This window comes from Schistocerca gregaria, chromosome 2 (genome assembly GCF_023897955.1).
Source record: "Schistocerca gregaria isolate iqSchGreg1 chromosome 2, iqSchGreg1.2, whole genome shotgun sequence".
In the NCBI taxonomy this organism is placed as follows: Eukaryota; Metazoa; Arthropoda; class Insecta; order Orthoptera; family Acrididae; genus Schistocerca; species Schistocerca gregaria.
In genome coordinates, this window is record NC_064921.1 from 539,533,710 (window position 1) to 539,553,592 (window position 19,883).

Below are 19,883 nucleotides of genomic sequence, written 5' to 3' on the forward strand. Positions count from 1 at the left end.
GAGGGCGAGTATTCGCAGCTGAATACGGAACCGTGGGAAGAGGCGGGAAGTGGCGCGAGAATGCGGCGCGCCTGCAGACGTCACTACAGGTGCGCCGCTCAGCGCCGAGGCGACTGCCAACACGGCGGAAAACCAGAGCCAGCGTCCAGACACAAATACAGTACTCCTCGCGGCGCCCTGCATTCGCGCAGCTCGCTTCGCTGCCTCTGAGTAAGTGGCAGGTGTACTCCATCATCTCCAGTCAAGCTAATATACACTACTGGCCATTAAAATTGCTACACCACGAAGATGACGTCCTACAGACGCGAAATTTAACCGACAGCAAGAAGATGCTGTGATATGCAAATGATTAGCTTTTCAGAGCATTCACACAAGGTTGGCGCCGGTGGCGACACCTACAACGTGCTGACACGAGGAAAGTTTCCAACCGATTTCTCGTACACAAAGAGCAGTTAACCGGCGTTGCCTGGTGAAACGTTGTTGTGATGCCTCGTGTAAGGAGGAGAAATGGGTACCATCACGTTTCCGACTTTGATAAAGGTCGGGTTGTAGCCTATCGCGATTACGCTTTATTGTATCGCGACATTGCTGCTCGCGTTGGTCGAGATTCAATGACTGTTAGCAGAATATGGAATCGGTGGGTTCAGGAGGGTAATACGGAACGCCGTGCTGGATCCCAACGGCCTCGTATCACTAGCAGTCGAGATGACAGGCATCTTATCCACATGGCTGTAACGGATCGTGCAGCCACGTCTCGATCCCTGAGTCAACAGATGGGGACGTTTGCAAGACAACAACCATCTGCACGAACAGTTCGTCGACGTTTGCAGCAGCATGGACTATAACCTCGGAGACCGTGGCTGCGGTTACTTTGGCGCTGCATCACAGACAGGAGCGCCTGCGATGCTGTACTCAACGACGAACCTGGGAGCACGAATGGCAAAACGTCATTTTTTCGGATGAATCCAGGTTCTGTTTACAGCATCATGATGGTCGCATCCGTGTTTGGTGACATCGCGGTGAACGCACATTGGGAGCGTGTATACATCGTCGCCATACTGGCGTATCACCCGGGGTGATGGTATGGGGTGCCATTGGTTACATGTCTCGGTCACCTCTTGTTCGCATTGACGGCACTTCGAATAGTGGACGTTACATTTCAGATGTGTTACAGCCCGCGGCTCTACCCTTAATTCGATCCCTGCGAAACCCTACATTCCAACACGATAATGCACGACCGCATTTTGCAGGTCCTGTACGGGCCTTTCTGGATACAGAAAATGTTCGATTGCTGCCCTGGCCAACACATTCTCCAGAACTGACGTTTCGATTGTGTCCCATAATCCAAAAATTTTCGGTGGAATTCATGCCGGGCCATCTCACTGGCCAAATCATTCGCTAGAATTGTCCAGAATGTTCTTCAAACCAATCGCGAACATTTGTGGCCCGATGACATTGCGCATTGTTAGTGAACGTGAAGTCCATGATGGGCCGCAGATGTGTCCAAGTAGCCGAACGTAACCGTTTCCAGTCAATAATCGGCTCAGGTGCACCGGAGGACCCAGTCCATTTCGAGTATACGCGGCGACACCACTACGGAGCCACCACCGAACTGCACTGCACAGTGCCTTGTTGGATGCTGGGTCCTTTTCGTGAGGTCTGCGCTACACTCGAATCCTACCATCAGTCCTTACCAATTGAAATCGTGACTCGATATGATCAGGCCCCGGTTTTCCAGTTGTCCAGGGCTAACCGATATGGTCACAAGACCAGGTGAGGGGCTGCAGGCGACTTCGTGCTGCTAGCAAAGGCAATCGCGTCGGTCGTCGGCTGCCATAGCTAATCAACGCCAAATTTCGCCACACTGTCCTAACGGATACGTTCGTCGTACGTCCCACATTGTTTTCTGCGGTTGTTTCACACATTGTTGCTGGTCTATTACCACTGACAAATCTATGCAAACGTCGTTGCTGTCGGTCGTTAAGTGAAGGCCGTCGGCCACTGCGTTGTTCGTAGTGATAGGCTATGCCTGAAGTGTGGCATTCTCGGTACATTCTTGACAGTGTGTCTCTCGGAATATTGAATTGGCTGGCCATTTCCGTAATGGAATGTCCCATGCATCTAGCACCAACTACCATTCCGCGTCCAAAATCTGTTAACTTCCTTCAGGCGGCCGTGATGACATCGGAAACCATTTCACATGAATCACCTGGTAACAAATGGTATCTCCGCCAATGCACTGCTCTTTTATACCTCGCGTAAGAGATACTACCGCCACCTGTGTATGTGCTTATTGCCATCCCATGACTTTTGTCACCTCAGTGTTGTGACCAAGACGAGGTCTTAATAAATGCTACAGACGAGTGAAGAAAAAAACCAGGGCACGTGAGTTCGGTAAATGCATCTACATCTACATGGATACTCTGCAAATCACATTTAAGTGCCTGGCAGAGGGTTCATAACCACCTTCACAACTCGCTATTATTCCAATCTCGTATTAATTGTTATAAACTACACTGTGGCTTACAAATTTCAGTGGCACAAACAAATCAAGCTGCTTACAATACGAGGTACGTAATAAAAATGTTATATGCCACAGGTGAACGGAGGAACTTATTTGTGTCGTTTGCATCACTGCCAAACCAATTGTTTACATTTGATAGATTAACAAATAATCATTGCGCATTTAACTACATACTTTCACGTAATACAGTTAAATTTTATAATGTGGAGCACAACTGTATAATTTACAATTAAATTTTCAGTCGAAGTTACTCCTTCCTATACCTTCTTTAAAAGAGTGATAAAATTTCCAAAAGGTATCTCAATTAAAAATGCACTAAAACTCTTTAACACAACAACACGTACATGACTAGCTCAAATAATAAAGACTGCTGATTACAACAGCGCAGACCACTTTCAAACTCTAGCCAACATGGACCGCTTGCCGGTCAAAACATGTTAGACTGCGGCAGTGGGCAAACTTACATAGGTAATAAAAGAACACAGGCCACCTAGCAATCTTATGAAAATCAGTTTACACGAAGGAGGAAGAGGGGGGGGGGGGCGATAATAAATACCATATGCAAGTGCATTTGCGAAACCTACTACGAACAATACAGTATAAAAGGATCTCAATTAATGACAAAATCCGGGATAGGCCCGGCAATATTGCATCTGAGCGCTAGTAGCCAAAATAAGGTTGACAGATACCAAGGTCTGACATCATCTTAGGGCTAACTGGCACAACAAATAAATAAGAGTAAAAGAACAAGCAAATGGCCCTGCCCAAGAATTTAAATAGGATGAAGTACATACGAGGCTAAAATCAGTTGCTAGCACCTTGGACATCGTCTTAGGCTTAATTGATACTACAAATAAATAAAGGTAAAAGAACAGGCAAATGACAATGCCCAGCAATTCAAATAAAAATAAGTAAGGACAAAGCTAAAAGCGATTGCTAGCAACTTAACAAGCACACATAAAAATATCAGGCTGCTGCCACATCACAAAACGGAACGGTCAGACGGAAACAGAAATACAAGTCGCTATCTATAGTGCCGGATACGCAACGCTCCAGAGAAATGGCACACACGCAATTTCACTACGAGCCGCTTGTGTGGCAGAGGACGCAATGTGAGCCCTGGACGCTAGCCGCCACAATGTTGCCACCACTATCAAGCAGCAGGTACCGTGCGGGGAGAGGCGTATGCTGTACATCGCTGCGAGATGAAGAAGTGAGCCCTCCGCCGGAGGAAGGCGGGGGCAAGCGCCGAGCGCCGCTTCCTCGAAGAGGGGGGCGGTGGCCGCAGGCCTAATGAGCGACGTGTGGCCTGGCCTCTGCCCCTCCCCTCCTCCTCCTGCCCGCGCCCTCTAATTAAGCGTCATCACCTCGCCTGCTGCCGGAGAGATGAGAGCGCCTCTGGCCACTAGCACAGTGTAGCTCGTCGCTCACTGTCCTTCGTGCCCAACGAAAGCGCGAGTGAGCCATTAGCCGGGGCAGTCCAAGGGCGTTAAGTTAAAACTCCCAGAATGCTCCGTCTCATTACAGCACTGGAAACAAACGAACTACGCTGCGCTGCCAAATAGCGGGAACAACGTCTTTGGTGTAGTTTCAAAAACTGATATCACGATATCGCGGCGTCCGTATACGGAAACCCGGCGATCAGGCCGTGAAGGTCACGCGACAGTCGACCAACCGCCGCGTCATGTTCAGCAGCCATTCACCATCGGATGCGGTATGGAGGAGCATGGATTTAGCACATTGCAGTATTTGGCGGTGTCCACATTCACACCTTGGAGGCGCTACTTTTCAGTCAGGTAGCTCTTCACTTGGCATCTACATCTACATCTAGATTTATACTCCGCAAGCCACCCAACGGTGTGTGGCGGAGGGCACTTTACGTGCCACTGCATTATCTCCCTTACATGTTCCAGTCACGTATGGTTCGCGGGAAGAACGACTGTCTGAAAGCCTCCGTGCGCGGTCGAATCTCTCTAATTTTACATTCGTGATCCCCTCGGGAGGTATAAGTAGGGGAAAGCAATATATTCGATACCTCATCCAGAAACGCACCCTCTCGAAACCTGGACAGCAAGCTACACCGCGATGCAGAGCGCCTCTCTTGCAGAGTCTCCCACTTGAGTTTACTAAACATCTCCGTAACGCTATCACGCTTACCAAATAACCCTGTGACGAAACGCGCCGCTCTTCTTTGGATCTTCTCTATCTCCTCCGTCGACCCGATCTGGTACGGATCCCACACTGATGAGCAATACTCAAGTATAGGTCGAACGAGTGTTTTGTAAGCCACCTCCTTTGTTGATGGACTACATTTTCTAGGGACTCTCCCAATGAATCTCAACCTGGCACCCGCCTGGCAACACGAGGTTGAGTGTATCGCGGTTCTGTCCTCCCTCCAAGTTTTAATGGGCAGTGTTGGGAACCGCACCCTGGTGCCCCGCAATAGGACCTGTTGCGTTATCCACTCGGCTATGGAAGCGGACGGCCGTACTGGTGTACAAATGATTTATTACTGGAGTTAACGTTGCCAAGGCCAACATGGAGATCGGTTAATCGTCTTCGCTTGGGAACTGGCGGAAGTAAAACTGACATGTTAAAATGGGGGCTCTGCGATAACCAAGATATACCCTGCGCGTGTGGCGCTTAGCGGCGATGAGGCGTTTTCATCAGTCTCACGTTTACCCCGCGTGCTCAGTCACCGTGACGCAAGAGGATCTGGCATCCGTATGTCTAGCGTTGCTGAGGCGTTACTCTTCAAAAATGGTTCAAATGGCTCTGAGCACTATGTGACTTAACTTCTGAGATCATCAGTCCCCTAGAACTCAGAACTACTTAAACCTAACTAATCTAAGGACATCACACACATCCATGCCCGAGGCAGGATTCGAGCCTGCGACCGTAGCGATCGCGTGGTTCCAGACTGTAGCGCCTAAAACCGCTCGGCCACCCCGGCCGGTCGTTACACTTCATTTAAGCGGTTTTCATCGACACGCTAAGAAGAAGAAGACTGCAGGGAGACACGAAGGAGGCAGTGTAATTTTTCTCTGTTTACGAAAATAGGCCTAAGTAGGAAAGACCATCTCAGATGGCAGAATCATCTTTTAAATGAAGAAGTCCCATAAGACTTCACACACATTTGAACAAAGAAATTACATCTTACACAAGACACAATTTGATTAGCTTTCTTTTGCCCAAACAAGTCGCAGAACTGCCTGTGCTATTTACAGTGCGTTTTATAAAGGACGGTCGAAATATTTCCCCTTACCTACATATCGGTGCTTATATACATGCATCAGGTTCGCACTCGGGTACTTATACGTTGGAGCAACGCTCTCAAACGGAAACTTTTTGATCGCCTCTTATATTTACCATCTTTCTCACATGACTCTTTATCAGTTCCATATATTGGTACTTTTTATACACAACTGCCCATTAAAATTGCTACACCACGAAGGTGAAGTGCTACAGACGCGAAATTTAACCTAAAGGAAGAAGATGCTGTGATATGCAAATGATAGCTTTTCAGAGCATTCACACAAGGTAGGCGCCGGTGGCGACACCTACAACGTGCTTACATCAGGAAAGTTTCCAACCTGGTGAAACGTTGTTGTGATGCCTCGTGTAAGGAGGAGAAATGCGTACCATCATCACGTTTCCGAATTTGATAAAGGTCGGATTGTAGCCTATCGCGGTTGCGGTTTATCGCATCGCGTCATTGCTGCCCGCGTTGGTCGAATTCCAATGACTGTTAGCCGAATATGGAAGCGGCGGGTTCAGGAGGGTAATACGGAACGCCGTGCTGGATCCCAACGGCCTCGTATCACTAGCAGTCGAGGTGACAAGCATCTTATCCGCATGGCTGTAACGGATCGTGCAGCCACGTCTCGATCCATCAGTCAACAGATGGGGACGTTTGCAAGACAACAACCATCTGCAAGAACAGTTCGACGACGTTTGGATGGACTATCAGCTCGGAGACCATGGCTGCGGTTACCCTTGACGCTGCATCACAGACAGGAGCGCCTGCGATGGTGTACTCATCGACGAACCTTGGTGCACGAATGGCAAGACGTCATTTTTTCGGATGAATCGAGGTTCTGTTTACAGCATCATGATGGTCGCACCCGTGTGTGGTGACATCGCGGTGAACGCACATTGGAAGCGTGTATTCGTCATCGCCACACTGGCGTATCACCCGGCGTTATGTGATGGTATGGGGTGTCATTAGTTACACGTCTCGGTCACCTCTTTTTCTCATTGACGGCACTTTGAACAGTGGACGTTACATTTCAGATGTGTTACGACCCGTGGCCCTACCCTTAATTCGATCCGTGCGAAACCCTACATTTCAGCAGGATAATGCACGACTGCATGTTGCAGGTCCTGTACGGGCCTTTCTGGATACGGAAAGTGTTCAACTTCTGCCCTGGTCAGCACATTTTCCAGATATGTCACCGATTGAAAAAGTGTGGTCAATGTTGGCCGAGCAACTGGCTCGCCACAATATGCTAGTCACTACTCTTGATGAACTGTGGTATCGTGTTGACGCTGCATGGGCAGCTGTACCTGTACACGCCACCCAAGCTGTGTTTGACTCAATGCCAGGCGTATCAAGGCCGTTATTACGGCCAAAGGTGGTTGTTCTGGGTACTGATTTCTCAGGATCTAAGCACCAAAATTACGTGAAAATTTAATCACATGTCAGTTCTAGTTTAATGTATTTATCCAATGAATACCCGTTTACCATCTGCATTTCTTCTTGGTGTAGTAATTTTAATGGCCAGTAGTGTAGTTGAGAACGTTTGTTGCACGTCTTAGATAATTATAATAGACAGATAAGCAAGGAACAGATGATTATTTTCAGAAGAGATGAAAAGAAAAGTGAGTCTCGTACTTCACAGATAAAGCTTATTTCACTGATGCCTCCCGACACATCACAATCTGTATTCCATGTTTAAAAAAAAAAAGAAATAAATTCAGTGATTTTGTACTATGTGGACGTCGAACTTCAGCTGTCTGAACGTGCCAGCCAAGGTTGCTCGTATTTCGTTTCTTGCATAATTATAACGTGGTTGCCATGAAATGCCACGAGAAGGCAAAATGAAAATACTTTTCGATTCTGCTCCCACATCAACCTATTACATCCCACACTGATATAAGGGTCAAAGCCAGAAATAAGTAAAGAATTCTTTATGACGTACACACCTGTAGATGGAACGATAATTAAATTGACACCCTAGCTGCAAGCAGGCGTTGGTGCGCTTCATTAGGGACATGTTGAAAATGTGTGCCCCGACCGCGACTCGAACCCGGGATCTCCTGCTTACATGGCAGACGCTCTATCCATCTGAGCCACCGAGGACACAGAGGATAGCGCGACTGCAGGGACTGATCCCTTGCACGCTCCACGTGAGACCCACATTCCCAACATGTCCACACCACAACATTCGTAGTGCGCCTAAGAGATGTTTGCCCATCATACTCATTACTCGCTTCAGATTAATCTACCAAGTCCCGTACGAGTTCGGGCATAGTGTGTGCGTTTGCACACCTGCAGTTTTTTTTTTAGTCTCACTACAACATGGCAGACTATATAGATGATAAGAATCAGCAAGTACACCAAAGTTCCATGCTCTGAGATCAGAGATCTACGTCCTGATGGTATAGAGATCAGTGAATAAACTCTGCTGTCATTTCATTTTACGATGATGAACTTGGTTACGAAAGTAACGTTAATCACTGTGTTTTTGCCGAGCTCCCTGTACGTGTAGCTAAATGCACCCTCGCTGTTGCAGGTACAAGGACGGGAAGCCGTACCCGTGGCCGGCGAGCACGTCCAGCTTGATCCTGTACCCGGAGTCGGGCAACCAGACGATCTACACGCAGGCGTCGCAGGACACGGACGCCGGCGGCTACTCGTGCCGGGTGCGCAACGAGTCCACCACGCTGGAGCACCACGTGGAGCTCAAGGTGGTCGGTGAGTACTCCTCAACACTAAGGACCCAGGAATGAATACGGTTCGACACCTTTGATAGAGGTTGACTCAAACAAGTCGGCAATAAAGCAATACAGTTGTAACACGCCCGGGAGTACGAATGGGTGTGGGGGACCTTTTATACTGGTTGTCGTTTCGCCTTTCTTGACCGTGCGCCCTGTCCACACCACGTACCTGGTAATCCCGCGGCGGTCGTACTCTTCTGCTCCACACTGCTGCTGGCTTGCCTGAAATTATCTACCGAAATATGCAAGCGAATAAGGGGAGCCACCGAACATTAAAACACAACACTGTTCGACGACTGGTATGAACAACTATATTCTGAGACGATTAAAGGGAAATCGAAGGTTGCACTGTTTACATTCTAATTCAGAAGTGTTATCCCAATTAATGGATGATTAACAGTCCACAAAATATCATTTAGACGAGCGTACGCGTAACCGACACGACGCGGGTGATTGTTGATGATGCGGAAGCCGAATGATCTAACGAAAGTTCCTACGCTCGTCACACATACAGATACCTGGTAATAGTCCTCCTTGTCACTAGTAATGATATAACACTTTTCGTAAAAGTTAATTTTTCAGTTCTCAGTTCTCACATGTAAGAACGTGCGCGTAACCGTCGCGGCGCGGCTGATTGTTGATAATGCGAAAACGCGATGATCGAACGCACGTCCTCACGCTCGCTACAAGACACTGGCACTTGACCGCACTCTTTTATGGTGACTAATTTCTACTGATTCACATCAGTTCGTTCTGGGAGACCGAACACGGCGCGGATGATTGATACAGTACGGTACGATACGCAACGAGAGGATACACAAATACATTAACAGCAGCACTGCCCGTTTTTAAATTACTTCTTGACGCACTTTCATCTGAATCATTTACTTATTTTATCACTTTACTGTAATAACACTGCCGGCCGTTATAGCCGAGCGGTTCTAGGCGCTTCAGTCTGGAACCGCGCGACCGCTACGGTCGTAGGTTCGAATCGTCCCTCGGGCATGGATGTGTGTGATGTCCTTAGGTTAGTTAGGTTTAGGTAGACATCTTGGATATTCGGGAATCCAGCCGGATGTTCGCGTCGTTCTCGCACGATATTTCAACAGCGTGCCTCGCTGTCTTCTTCAGGTGCTACCTGAGACTGGTCCTTGAGTCGATCGAGTCCAGTATTTATGCCTGGGAGGAGCTGGGCGTTCCCTAGCCGGTCCGCGCCGAGTCGAGTGTTACCTCCCCCTCTCGGCATCTCAGCAGGAAACTGAGAGAACACAGCATCCTCCCTTTCCTTTGTCGAAGCTTGTCCAGCTTCTTGATGTTACGGTACATCTCCTCCCCGTAGAGTCTTTTGATGTAATTCTTCATGCTTTCCCGGCGATCTGTTGACATCTTGGATATTCGGGAATCCAGCCGGATGTTCGCGTCGTTCTCGCGAGATCGAATCCTGGTCCGACTGCAGAATATTGCAGACTACCTTTAACTCAGCCGTCACTTCCCAGTGGCTTGAATATTCGCTGGGAACGACACGCTGTTCGGATTTCACCTTAAACTGTGGGTCTTCTTTCCAGGCAGGATTACTGGCGTATATTAAGGAGCGCACTAGTAGTCGAAGTTGCGTCCAATTGAAAGACTTGCACTATGCTTTTGAGACACTCGGGGGCTTTATTACAATCTAGCAATAAAATGAACAACATCTGAATAAATAAAGTATCAGTAAGAGTTATCTTCAGCTGGCCACGAAATGTTCATCTTCTACATCAGTCTAAGCAGAAGAGACTTAAATGGTTTTATAGGACCTACGTAGTAGGACCTGTCAACAAGAGTGTGTCCGGTGGTTCAATTCGAAAGGCTAGCGATCACAGCCTTTTATTGCGATATTTTTTTAATTTCCGTTACACACCAAGATTGACACCTGTGCGTTCTCTCGCTTCTCTCCTAAGACAATGAAAGTGTACGTACGTGACCGTTCTACATGTTCCAGGACATTGTATGATAAGAGAACTAGTGTCAATTTTACCTGCTAGAACTAGCAGGTAAAATAGAATTGGCACCACGAAAACTAGAATTGGCACCACGAAAAATATTTAAGGAGAAATTTTGTTATACGACCAAGTAGCGTATGACTACGTTTTCAACCATTAAGATGAAGGAAAAAAAATCAATGCTAATATGAACTCACTGTGTCGGTAAAAGACATGCTTCTACAAACGACACGTAACAGTCTGAACAATACAGGTATTAGATATGGAAATTACCACGACCAGCGGCATTTTGTTCTGTTTTCCCCACCTGTTGAGCTGGCTCTTCGTATGCAGATGGCTCGCATCCGAGAAGCTAGTGAAGCTGGTAAATGATTTCTGCCACAGACAAAACTCTGTCTGACTAGATCTACTTATCAATGTAAACACCAAAATATAATTTCAGGAATTGTTTGAATTTAGACTTACGATGTTTTCAAGTATGTGTGTTTTAGAATGTCTTGCTATATTTGCTCGCGTTTGTCTGTTGCATCTGCTCGGGGCGGACGTCGTAAGACATTCGTTTAAGTTCATTGTTGATCGATTAGCTCAGTTTTTTTGTTACAGAGGGCTGCTAACCCTCTGACCGAACACGCTGAGCTACCGTGCCGCCTGATAAGAAAAAAAAAAACTGTCATTAGCGGGGTGTATGACAATCTCACGCACTAACAGCTTTTTTCTTGTTTGCATTTTTTCGTTGTATTTGATCGCAGCGGACGTCACATGACATCCATTAAAGTTCGTTTGTTAACCCTTCCATTCAATTTTTTTTATTACAGCGGCCAACCAGCTCTCTGACCGACCACGCTGAGTTACCGTGCCGGCTAATCTCAGCTATCCAAGCACGACTCAAGACCCGTCCTCATTGCTTCAATTCTGCCAGTACCTCGTCTCCTACCTTCCAAACTTCCTAGAAGCTCTTCTGCGAACCTAGAGCACTTGCCCGCGAAAGGCAAAGGTCTCGAGTTCGAATCTCGGTCCGGCACACAGTTTTAATCTGCCAGGAAGTTTAATATCCTTAGATGCAATATCGCATCAGGTTGCTCTCTCGACTGGACGTATAAAACTGTGATTTAAAAGTTTTATCTGTACTGAAAATTTAAACGGTACCTTACATAGACAGAGCGTCAATTGTATCAACCAATAAACAGCATTTGGTGGGACTAATTTCACCTAGTTATTACAAAACACCTGAGAGAAGGAACGCATGAGGAAAGGAAAGTGGCAACTATCACGATGTACACCTTGTAAATAGATCTCATTTAATCGCGTTACAAATCTGTAGAATTCAGCACTATTAACAAAAAGAAAAAGAATTCTGCAACATCGTGTTACAACAGTGGAAGTTAGTTCTGTCTGAATAATTTCTTCCAGATGATCATACATTTTGTTGTAGCAGGTGCGTTCAGTAAGTAATGCAACATTTTTTTCTGACAGAAGTTTGGTTTTATTCAGGATTGCATTTACCTTCTTATTCCCCACTCTCTTGGCTACAGAATCCTATTTTTTCAACATAATGCCCGTTCAATGCGACGGCCTTACGCCACCTTACGTGGAGGACTTATATGCCCGCATGAAACCACTCTGCCGGTCAGCGTCGGAGCGAAGGGTCTCCCCACCATCCACGTTCAGCTCCCCGCAGAGCGCATCCTTCTTTGGGCTAACCATTTGGATGTCGGAAGTTGTGAGATTCAGGCTGTAAGATGGATGAGGAAGAAGAGTCCGATGAAGTTTTGTGAGTTTCCCTCGTGTGCGCAGACTTGTGCGAGGTCTTGCGTTGTCACGGAGAAGGAGAAGTTCGTTTGCATTTTTGTGGCGACGAACTCGCTGAAGTCGTTTCTTAACTTTCCTGATAGTAGCACAATATACTCTTGAGGTGATCGTTGCACCATGAGGGAGGACCTCAAACATAATAATTTCCTCAGAGTCCTAGAGGACCAGCTGAGAGGTGGTGCCGTGCCACTCCGTGGATTGCCCTTTTGTTTCGTTTCGAAGTGATGTTTCATCGCCTGTGACAATGTTTGACAAAAAATTGGCACGATCTGCCTCTCAACGCGCAATTAATTCCGCACAGATGTTCCTTAGTTGCCCTTTATATTCCTCTGTTAGGCGGCGAGAAGCCCAGTGGGCACACGGCTTTCAATATCCCAGCTGATGGACGTGACCACCAACAGACACGTCCACTTGTGCAACAAGTGATCCGTCGATACCTCGAATGAGAGCGTCGGCACGTACCAACATTGCAGGAGTCACAGTTGTGTGCAGCTGGCTAGCATGCGATAGAACAGACAGGTTTCGTTCCAATGGTTCAAATGGCTCTGAGCACTACGGGACTTAACTTCTGAGGTCATCCGACCCCTAGAACTGCGAACTACACTACTGGCCATTAAAATTGCTACACCAAGAAGAAATGCAGATGATAAACGGGTATTCATTGGACAAATATATTATACTAGAACTGAAATGTGATTACATTTTCACGCAGTTTGGGTGCATAGATCCTGAAAAATCAGTACCGAGAACAACCACCACTGGCCGTAATAACGGCCTTGATACGCCTCGGCATTGAGTCAAACAGAGGTTGGATGCCGTGTACAGGTACAGCCGCGCATGCAGCTTCAACACGATACCACAGTTCATCAAGAGTAGTGACTGGCGTATTGTGACGAGCCAGTTGCTCGGCCTGCATTGACCAGACGTTTTAATTGGTGAGAGATCTGGAGAATGTGCTGGCCAGGGCAGCTGTCGAATATTTTCTGTATCCAGAAAGGCCCGTACAAGAACTGCAACATGCGGTCCTGCATTATCGTGCTGGAATGTAGGGTTTCGCAGGGATCGAATTAAGGGTAGAGCCGCGGGCCGTAATACATCTGAAATGTAACGTCCACTATTCGAAGTGCCGTCAATGCGAACAAGAGGTGACCGAGACATGTAACCAATGGCACCCCATACCATCACGCCGGGTGATACGCCAGTATGGCGATGACGTATACACGCTCCCAATGTGCGTTCACCGCGATGTCGCCAAACATGGATGCGACCATCATGATGCTGTAAACAGAACCTGGATTCATCCGAAAAAATGACGTTTTGCCATTCGTGCTCCCAGATTCGTCGTTGAGTACAGCATCGCAGGCACTCCTGTCTGTGACGCAGCGTCAAAGGTAACCGCAGCCACGCTCTCCGAGGTTATAGTCCATGTTGCTGCAAACGTCGTCGAACTGTTCGTGCAGATGGTTGTTGTCTTGCAAACGTCCCCATCTGTTGACTCAGGGATCGAGACGTGGCTGCACGACCCGTTACAGCCATGTGGATAAGATGCCTGTCATCTTGACTGCTAGTGATAGAAGGCCGTTGGGATCTAGCACGGCGTTCCGTATTACCCTCCTGAACCCACCGATTTCATATTCTGCTAACAGTCATTGGATCTCGATCAACGCGAGCAGCAATGTCGCGATAGGATAAACCGCAATCGCGATAGGCTACAATCCGACCTTTATCAAATCCGGAAACGTGATGGTACCCATTTCTCCTTCTTACACGAGGTATCATAACAGCGTTTCACCATGCAATGCCGGTCAACTGCTGTTTGTGTATGAGAAATCGGTTGGAAACTTTCCTCATGTCAGCACGTTGTAGATGTCGCCACCGGCGCGAACCTTGTGTGAATGCTCTGAAAAGCTAATCATTTGCATATTACAGCAGCTTATTCCTGTCGGTTAAATTTCGCGTCTGTAGCACGTCATCTTCGTGGTGTAGCAATTTTAATGGCCAGTAGTGTAACTGTAAGTTAAATATAATAAATATTATAAAGCGTTGCAACCCCGATATTCATTTATAAACACCCTGTATATTGTGTGAGGCACCGAAAATGCTCCAAAAAGTTGTTTTAAGTCCCAATTTTTTACATTATTTTCAAGGAAACGTCCTGTTCGGAACCCCCTGTGACGAGCTTGTGGGCAACCCCATCACAGTACTGAGGGCTGTTCCATTATCTTGTGTTTTGTGTTGTTCGTTTCGGTTGTAGTGTGTTACTGGCTTTCATAGTAACACAGGTAATTTCGGTAACATACGGAATAAATCGTATTTACGTTATTGCTCTACAACGAGCCATCGGAGACCCCGATGTAGTGTACCGAAATATTGTCAGTGGAGTTTATACCATGCCCTAACGCAAATGATCTCCCCCCCCCCCCCCCCTCCCCCATCCTCATCAGTTACTGCTCGCACGACGTCACCGCGTGACTGCCACCTGCATAATGATGCAATACCCAGACTAGTGTGTACATTGGCTGTTATTGATGTTGCAGACAGCTCCGGGTACTCCGGCCGCCCGCTGGCTACCTTCCGGCCGACAGACCAGTACGTGCCGCTGGGGGATGACGCCAGGCTTTTCTGCGAAGCCTTCGTCGGTGAGTACTAAATGTCTTTCGCAGTATTCTTCCTGCATCTGTGTCGTTAATGTTGCGATTTTGAAATTATTACCCATAAAGATAAGGATTTCTAAGTGGAAACAGTAGTCAAATAAAGGAAAAAAAATTATGTTTACCAGGCTCTGTCGCTTACGACTTGCTCGTTCGAGCGTAAGCACATCGGCACACGGGACGAGGCACCTGACGTGCACGTAGACGGTATATCCAACATCATGAGACAAAGCGCCGCCCACACACGGGAAGAGCTGGTTAACATGAGTTTGCTCTTTCCAGCAGAGTTGTCAGTGGTATCTGTTCATGAAATTGGACGCGCGAAAAGTTCGTACGTTAGCTTTATTTAAACGCACACATCCTCCCTTGTCCATTGCTAGTCGTGTTGTTCTTCTGTGTTAAACATACGACGGCCACTCCAAAAGAACTGCACACTATTTTTTTAAATCCATATTTTATTCTACATGCTTGAAAGTTTTACAGTGTGTAGATACATTCCTTAGGAACGATATTTTAATTTCTCCACATAATTTCCATCCCTCTCAACTGCCTTACGCCATCTTGGAACCAGCGCCTGTATACCCACACGGTAAAATTCTGGACCAACCTTTTGGAGCCACTGTTTGGCAGCGTGCACAAGGGAGTCATTATCTTCAAACCTTGTTCCACGAAGAGAGTCTTTCAGTTTCCCAAAGAGATGATAGTCACATGGAGCCAGGTCAGGACTGTAAGGCGGGTGTTTCAGTATTGTCCATCAGAGTTTTGTGATCGCTTCCATGGTTTTTTGACTGACATGTGGCCGTGCATTGTCGTGCAACAGCAAAACAAACATCCTGCTTTTGCCGATGTGGTCGAACACGGCTCAGTCAAGGTTGAAGTTTCTTCAGTGCCGTCACATATGCATCAGAATTTATGGTGGTTCCACTTGGCATGATGTCCACAAGCAAGAGTCCTTCGGAATCGAAAAACACCGTAGCCATAACTTTTCCAGCAGAAGGTGTGGTTTTGAAATTTTTTTCTTGGGTGAATTTGCATGATGGCACCCCATTGATTGCTTTTTCGTCTCTGGTGAATAATGATGGAGCCATGTTTCATCACCTGTCACAATTCTTCCAAGAAATTCATCTCCACCATTCTCGTACTGTTCCAAAAGTTCGCTGCATTCCGTTTTTCTTGTTTCTTTGTGAGCCACTGTCACCATCCTGGGAGCCCACCTGGCACAAACCTTTTTTAACGCCAACACTTTCAGTATTCTGTAAACACTTCCTTCCCCTATCCCAACGTAACGTACAATTCGTTCACTGTGATGCATCTGTCAGCAGTCACCAGTTCGTTAACTCTCTGCACATTGTCTGGAGTGTGTGCAGTACGAGGCCTGCCGCTGCGAGGACGATCCTCAATATTGCTGTGCCCGCTTTCATCACGTAACCTGCTTGCCCACCGACTAGCTGTACTGCGATCGACAGCATCATCTCCATACACCTTTTTCAACCTCTTGTGGATGTTTCCCACTGTCTCGTTTTCAGAGCACAGAAATTCTGACAGCACGTTGCTTCTGACGAACACATGCTGTGACGGCGCCACTCACAGCAACAGGTTGAACTAAGTCTGAAAACGAGCGGGAAGGATGTTTCTACACACTCTAAAACTTTCACACATACTGAATGAAAACTGTATTTTTACAAAAATAGGGTGCATTTCTTTTGGAGTGACCCTTGTACATAAAAACTTCAATGTCTGTGAACATGTAATAAGACAAAAAAGAAAAGTACATGACGAGTCAGTAAGAAAATCATCTTATAAAAGTTCACCAAATCGAACAAACTTACGCAAGACAGAGAACGAACTTACATTTACTTAACATTAAGTATTACAGAAATTATTTCTATTAATTTCGTTACAAAGCCTCACAGCCTTTCAGTAAACATGAAAATGAGGAAAAAAATTAGATGCAATGGGACTCGAACCCTATACCGCCGTAATTCCCGCACTTTAACGTGATGCCTCTGCATACAACGCTTTTTTTTTTTTATCTTTATTGTTCTCTCCATTTGGTCTGGGTGGACGTCACATGACACCTGTTGAAACTGATGGGATGATTGTTGAATACTTCACTCAGAACACCCTGAGCTACCGTGCCGGCATCCTAGGCTGTCACTTCGTTGTAAGAGACTTCCGATTTATCACTAATATGTTATTAATTTACGTTTAAGTATAATAAATCTTAACAAGAACGGTACGTTTTTCATGAGTCTTCATCATGGCGTTGCGTTAAAATGGCTTACTCTGATAACTTGCGAGTTACAACACGATAATAACTAAATACAAAACTTCTTTAACCACCAATGTGACGCATCCCGTTGTTTTATTGCAACAAATGTACCAATAACGGTTGAGACATTCACTATCCTGGTGCTTAGAAGCAGCAGATGTTAATGTGGTGTAAAGTATAACTACTGAACAAAATAAGTACAATATGGTGTCTTGCTTTCTGGGCCGCAAGAAAGACAGGTCGCGACGCGTACGTCACGAAGGCAGGTCTGAGCTTACTCAACTCCGCAGACATAACTACGTTTCTACACCTGCTTGGTTTGTACATACAAACGAGAACTCCATCTTCTACTGGAATCCACTATTATGAAGTCTTACTGTTATTGGTACCACAAAGATAGGCAGTCCATAGGCGTACTTATAATTTGTTGCGGCTGTACTGTGGTACAATAAAATTAAAAACATGCCGAAATGATTATCAGTTGCGTAAGGCACCACTTCTTGTACGAAATGAGGACTGTTATGCAGAAGAGACTAAATGCTATAAACGAGCCCGTATGCCGTTTATATCGAGTATTGATCTTAACTTAAATTTTGTTGTAGTACTGTTAATCAGCAGGACTTCAAAAAAGCAGTAGTACGTACATGCCCAGCTGCGAATTAACAGATTTAGAAATGCATTTTGTCTTCTGGGCTGAGCGAGCGTGCAACTTCAGGCCTACCTTCGTAACGTACGCGACATGGCCTGTCTTTCCCGTGGGCCTCGAGCTTGCTGCAGGTGACGGAGGTAGTGTTTTTGTTTCCTATTGGTTCTAGTACGTGAACGTCACCGAAACATCGCGGATATTATTTTGTTTCACATGACGAAAGACTCTTTAACGAGGAACAGCCGAAAGTGACGTCACATAACTCGTAGAGCGCCACGTCAACGTTAGCTAAATTGTTCCGTGTAACACGTCTTCAACAATCTTGGTACTGAACACACAATGTGCTAGCTTGCGAAACACTAATGTGAGCCAGCTCAGGATCGAATCCACTCGGCGGGGAAGCGTCTGTGTTTGGTGCACCGAGGGTTTCCCACACTCGTTTAGGCAAATGCTGGGATGGTCCAATTTTCCGTTAAAAAAAAAAAAAAAAACAATTATAATACGGCCACGTGCAGGGCAAAGTTTACACAATTTTGCCAAAACTTGAGTTCAGCAGAGCCCATACTAAATGGGGTAAACGCTCATAGAAAGAAAATAAGGCTCCCCTTATTTTTTTCTTTTTCTTTTCTTTAATTACAAACGAACGAAAGCGATACAAACACTAATTTTTTCAACCAATGAATGAAATGTCACAGTCGCAAGAAATGTGACTGCTCAAGGATTAATGAGAAATTACTAACCTATGGTCAAGAATGAGGCAACAGTGAAGGACGAGAGAAAAATCAACAATAAAATGTCGGAAGCTGTGAACAATATCAGTTTTGCATCATGATTCTGTACCACACCTATGCTTATTGTCAAAAGTACGATCATATGGGATATCAACTGAAATTTTTGACTGGATTTGACTGGATTGAGGACTTCTTGGTAGGCAGGATGCAATATGTTATCTTGGATGGAGAGTCATCATTAGATGTCAAAGTAACCTCAGCTGTGCCCCAGGAAGTGTGTTGGGATCCTTGCTGTTCACATTGTATATTAATGACCTTGCAGACAATGTTAATAATAACCTCAGACACTTTGCAGATGATGCAGTTGACTATAATAAAGAACTGTCTGAAAGTAGCTGCATAAATATTCCATCGGATCTTGATAAGATTTCAAAGTTGAGTGAAGATTCAGAAATGCAAAACTGTGCATTCACAAAACGGAAAAAAATGTAGTATCCTATGACTATAATATCAATGAGTCACTGTCGGAATTGGCCAACTCATACAAATACCTGGGCTTAGCACTTTGTGTGGATATGAAATGGAATGCTCTCATAGGCCCAGTCACAGGTAAAGCAGGAGGTAGGCTTCAGTTTATTGCTAGAATACTGGGGAAGTGAAATCAGTCTGCAAAAGAGATTGCTTTCAAAACACATGTGCAACCAGTTGTGCAATATTGCTAAAATGTTTGGGACCCATACCAAATAGGACTAGCAGGAAATATTAAATGTGTACAGAGTAGGACAGCACGAATGCTTTGATATGTGAGAGAGTGTCACAGAGATACTGAAAAAACTGAACTGGTGCACTCTTGAAGATAGATGTAAACTATTCCGAGAAAGTCTTATTAACAAATTTTCAAGAACTGGCTTTAAATGAAGGTTCTACAAGTGTACTGCAACCCCCTACATATCACTCACATAGAGATACTGCGGATAAGATTAGAATAATTAGTGCACACAAAGAGGCATTCAAAAACAATCTTTCTTCCTGTGCTTCATATATGAATGGAATGGGAAGAAACCGTAATAACTGGTACAATGGGACATACCCCCTGCCATGCACCTCACAGTGGTTTGCAGGGTGTAGATGTGGATGGGGTAGATGTAGAAGTGCAGAGTATCCAAATTGTAATGCTTCTTGTCTTTTTTAAAATAGTAGCACATATATGAGTAGTGGGTAGAGGCATATATCTTGGTGCCTTTAATATCTCTTGAACTTTACATGCCACA

At 45.8% G+C, this 19,883-nt stretch overlaps 1 protein-coding gene across 1 annotated transcript in view; it reads left to right on the forward strand.

The window, feature by feature from the left end:
* Nucleotides 1-19,883, forward strand: part of LOC126331066 (single Ig IL-1-related receptor-like) — a 336,088-nt gene that overhangs the window by 302,908 nt on the left and 13,297 nt on the right. The window contains exons 2-3 of the mRNA XM_049996439.1: nt 8,320-8,501; nt 14,850-14,951. Of these exons, the coding sequence (XP_049852396.1) occupies nt 8,320-8,501; nt 14,850-14,951 (284 nt within the window). The remainder of the gene's footprint in view (nt 1-8,319; nt 8,502-14,849; nt 14,952-19,883) is intronic.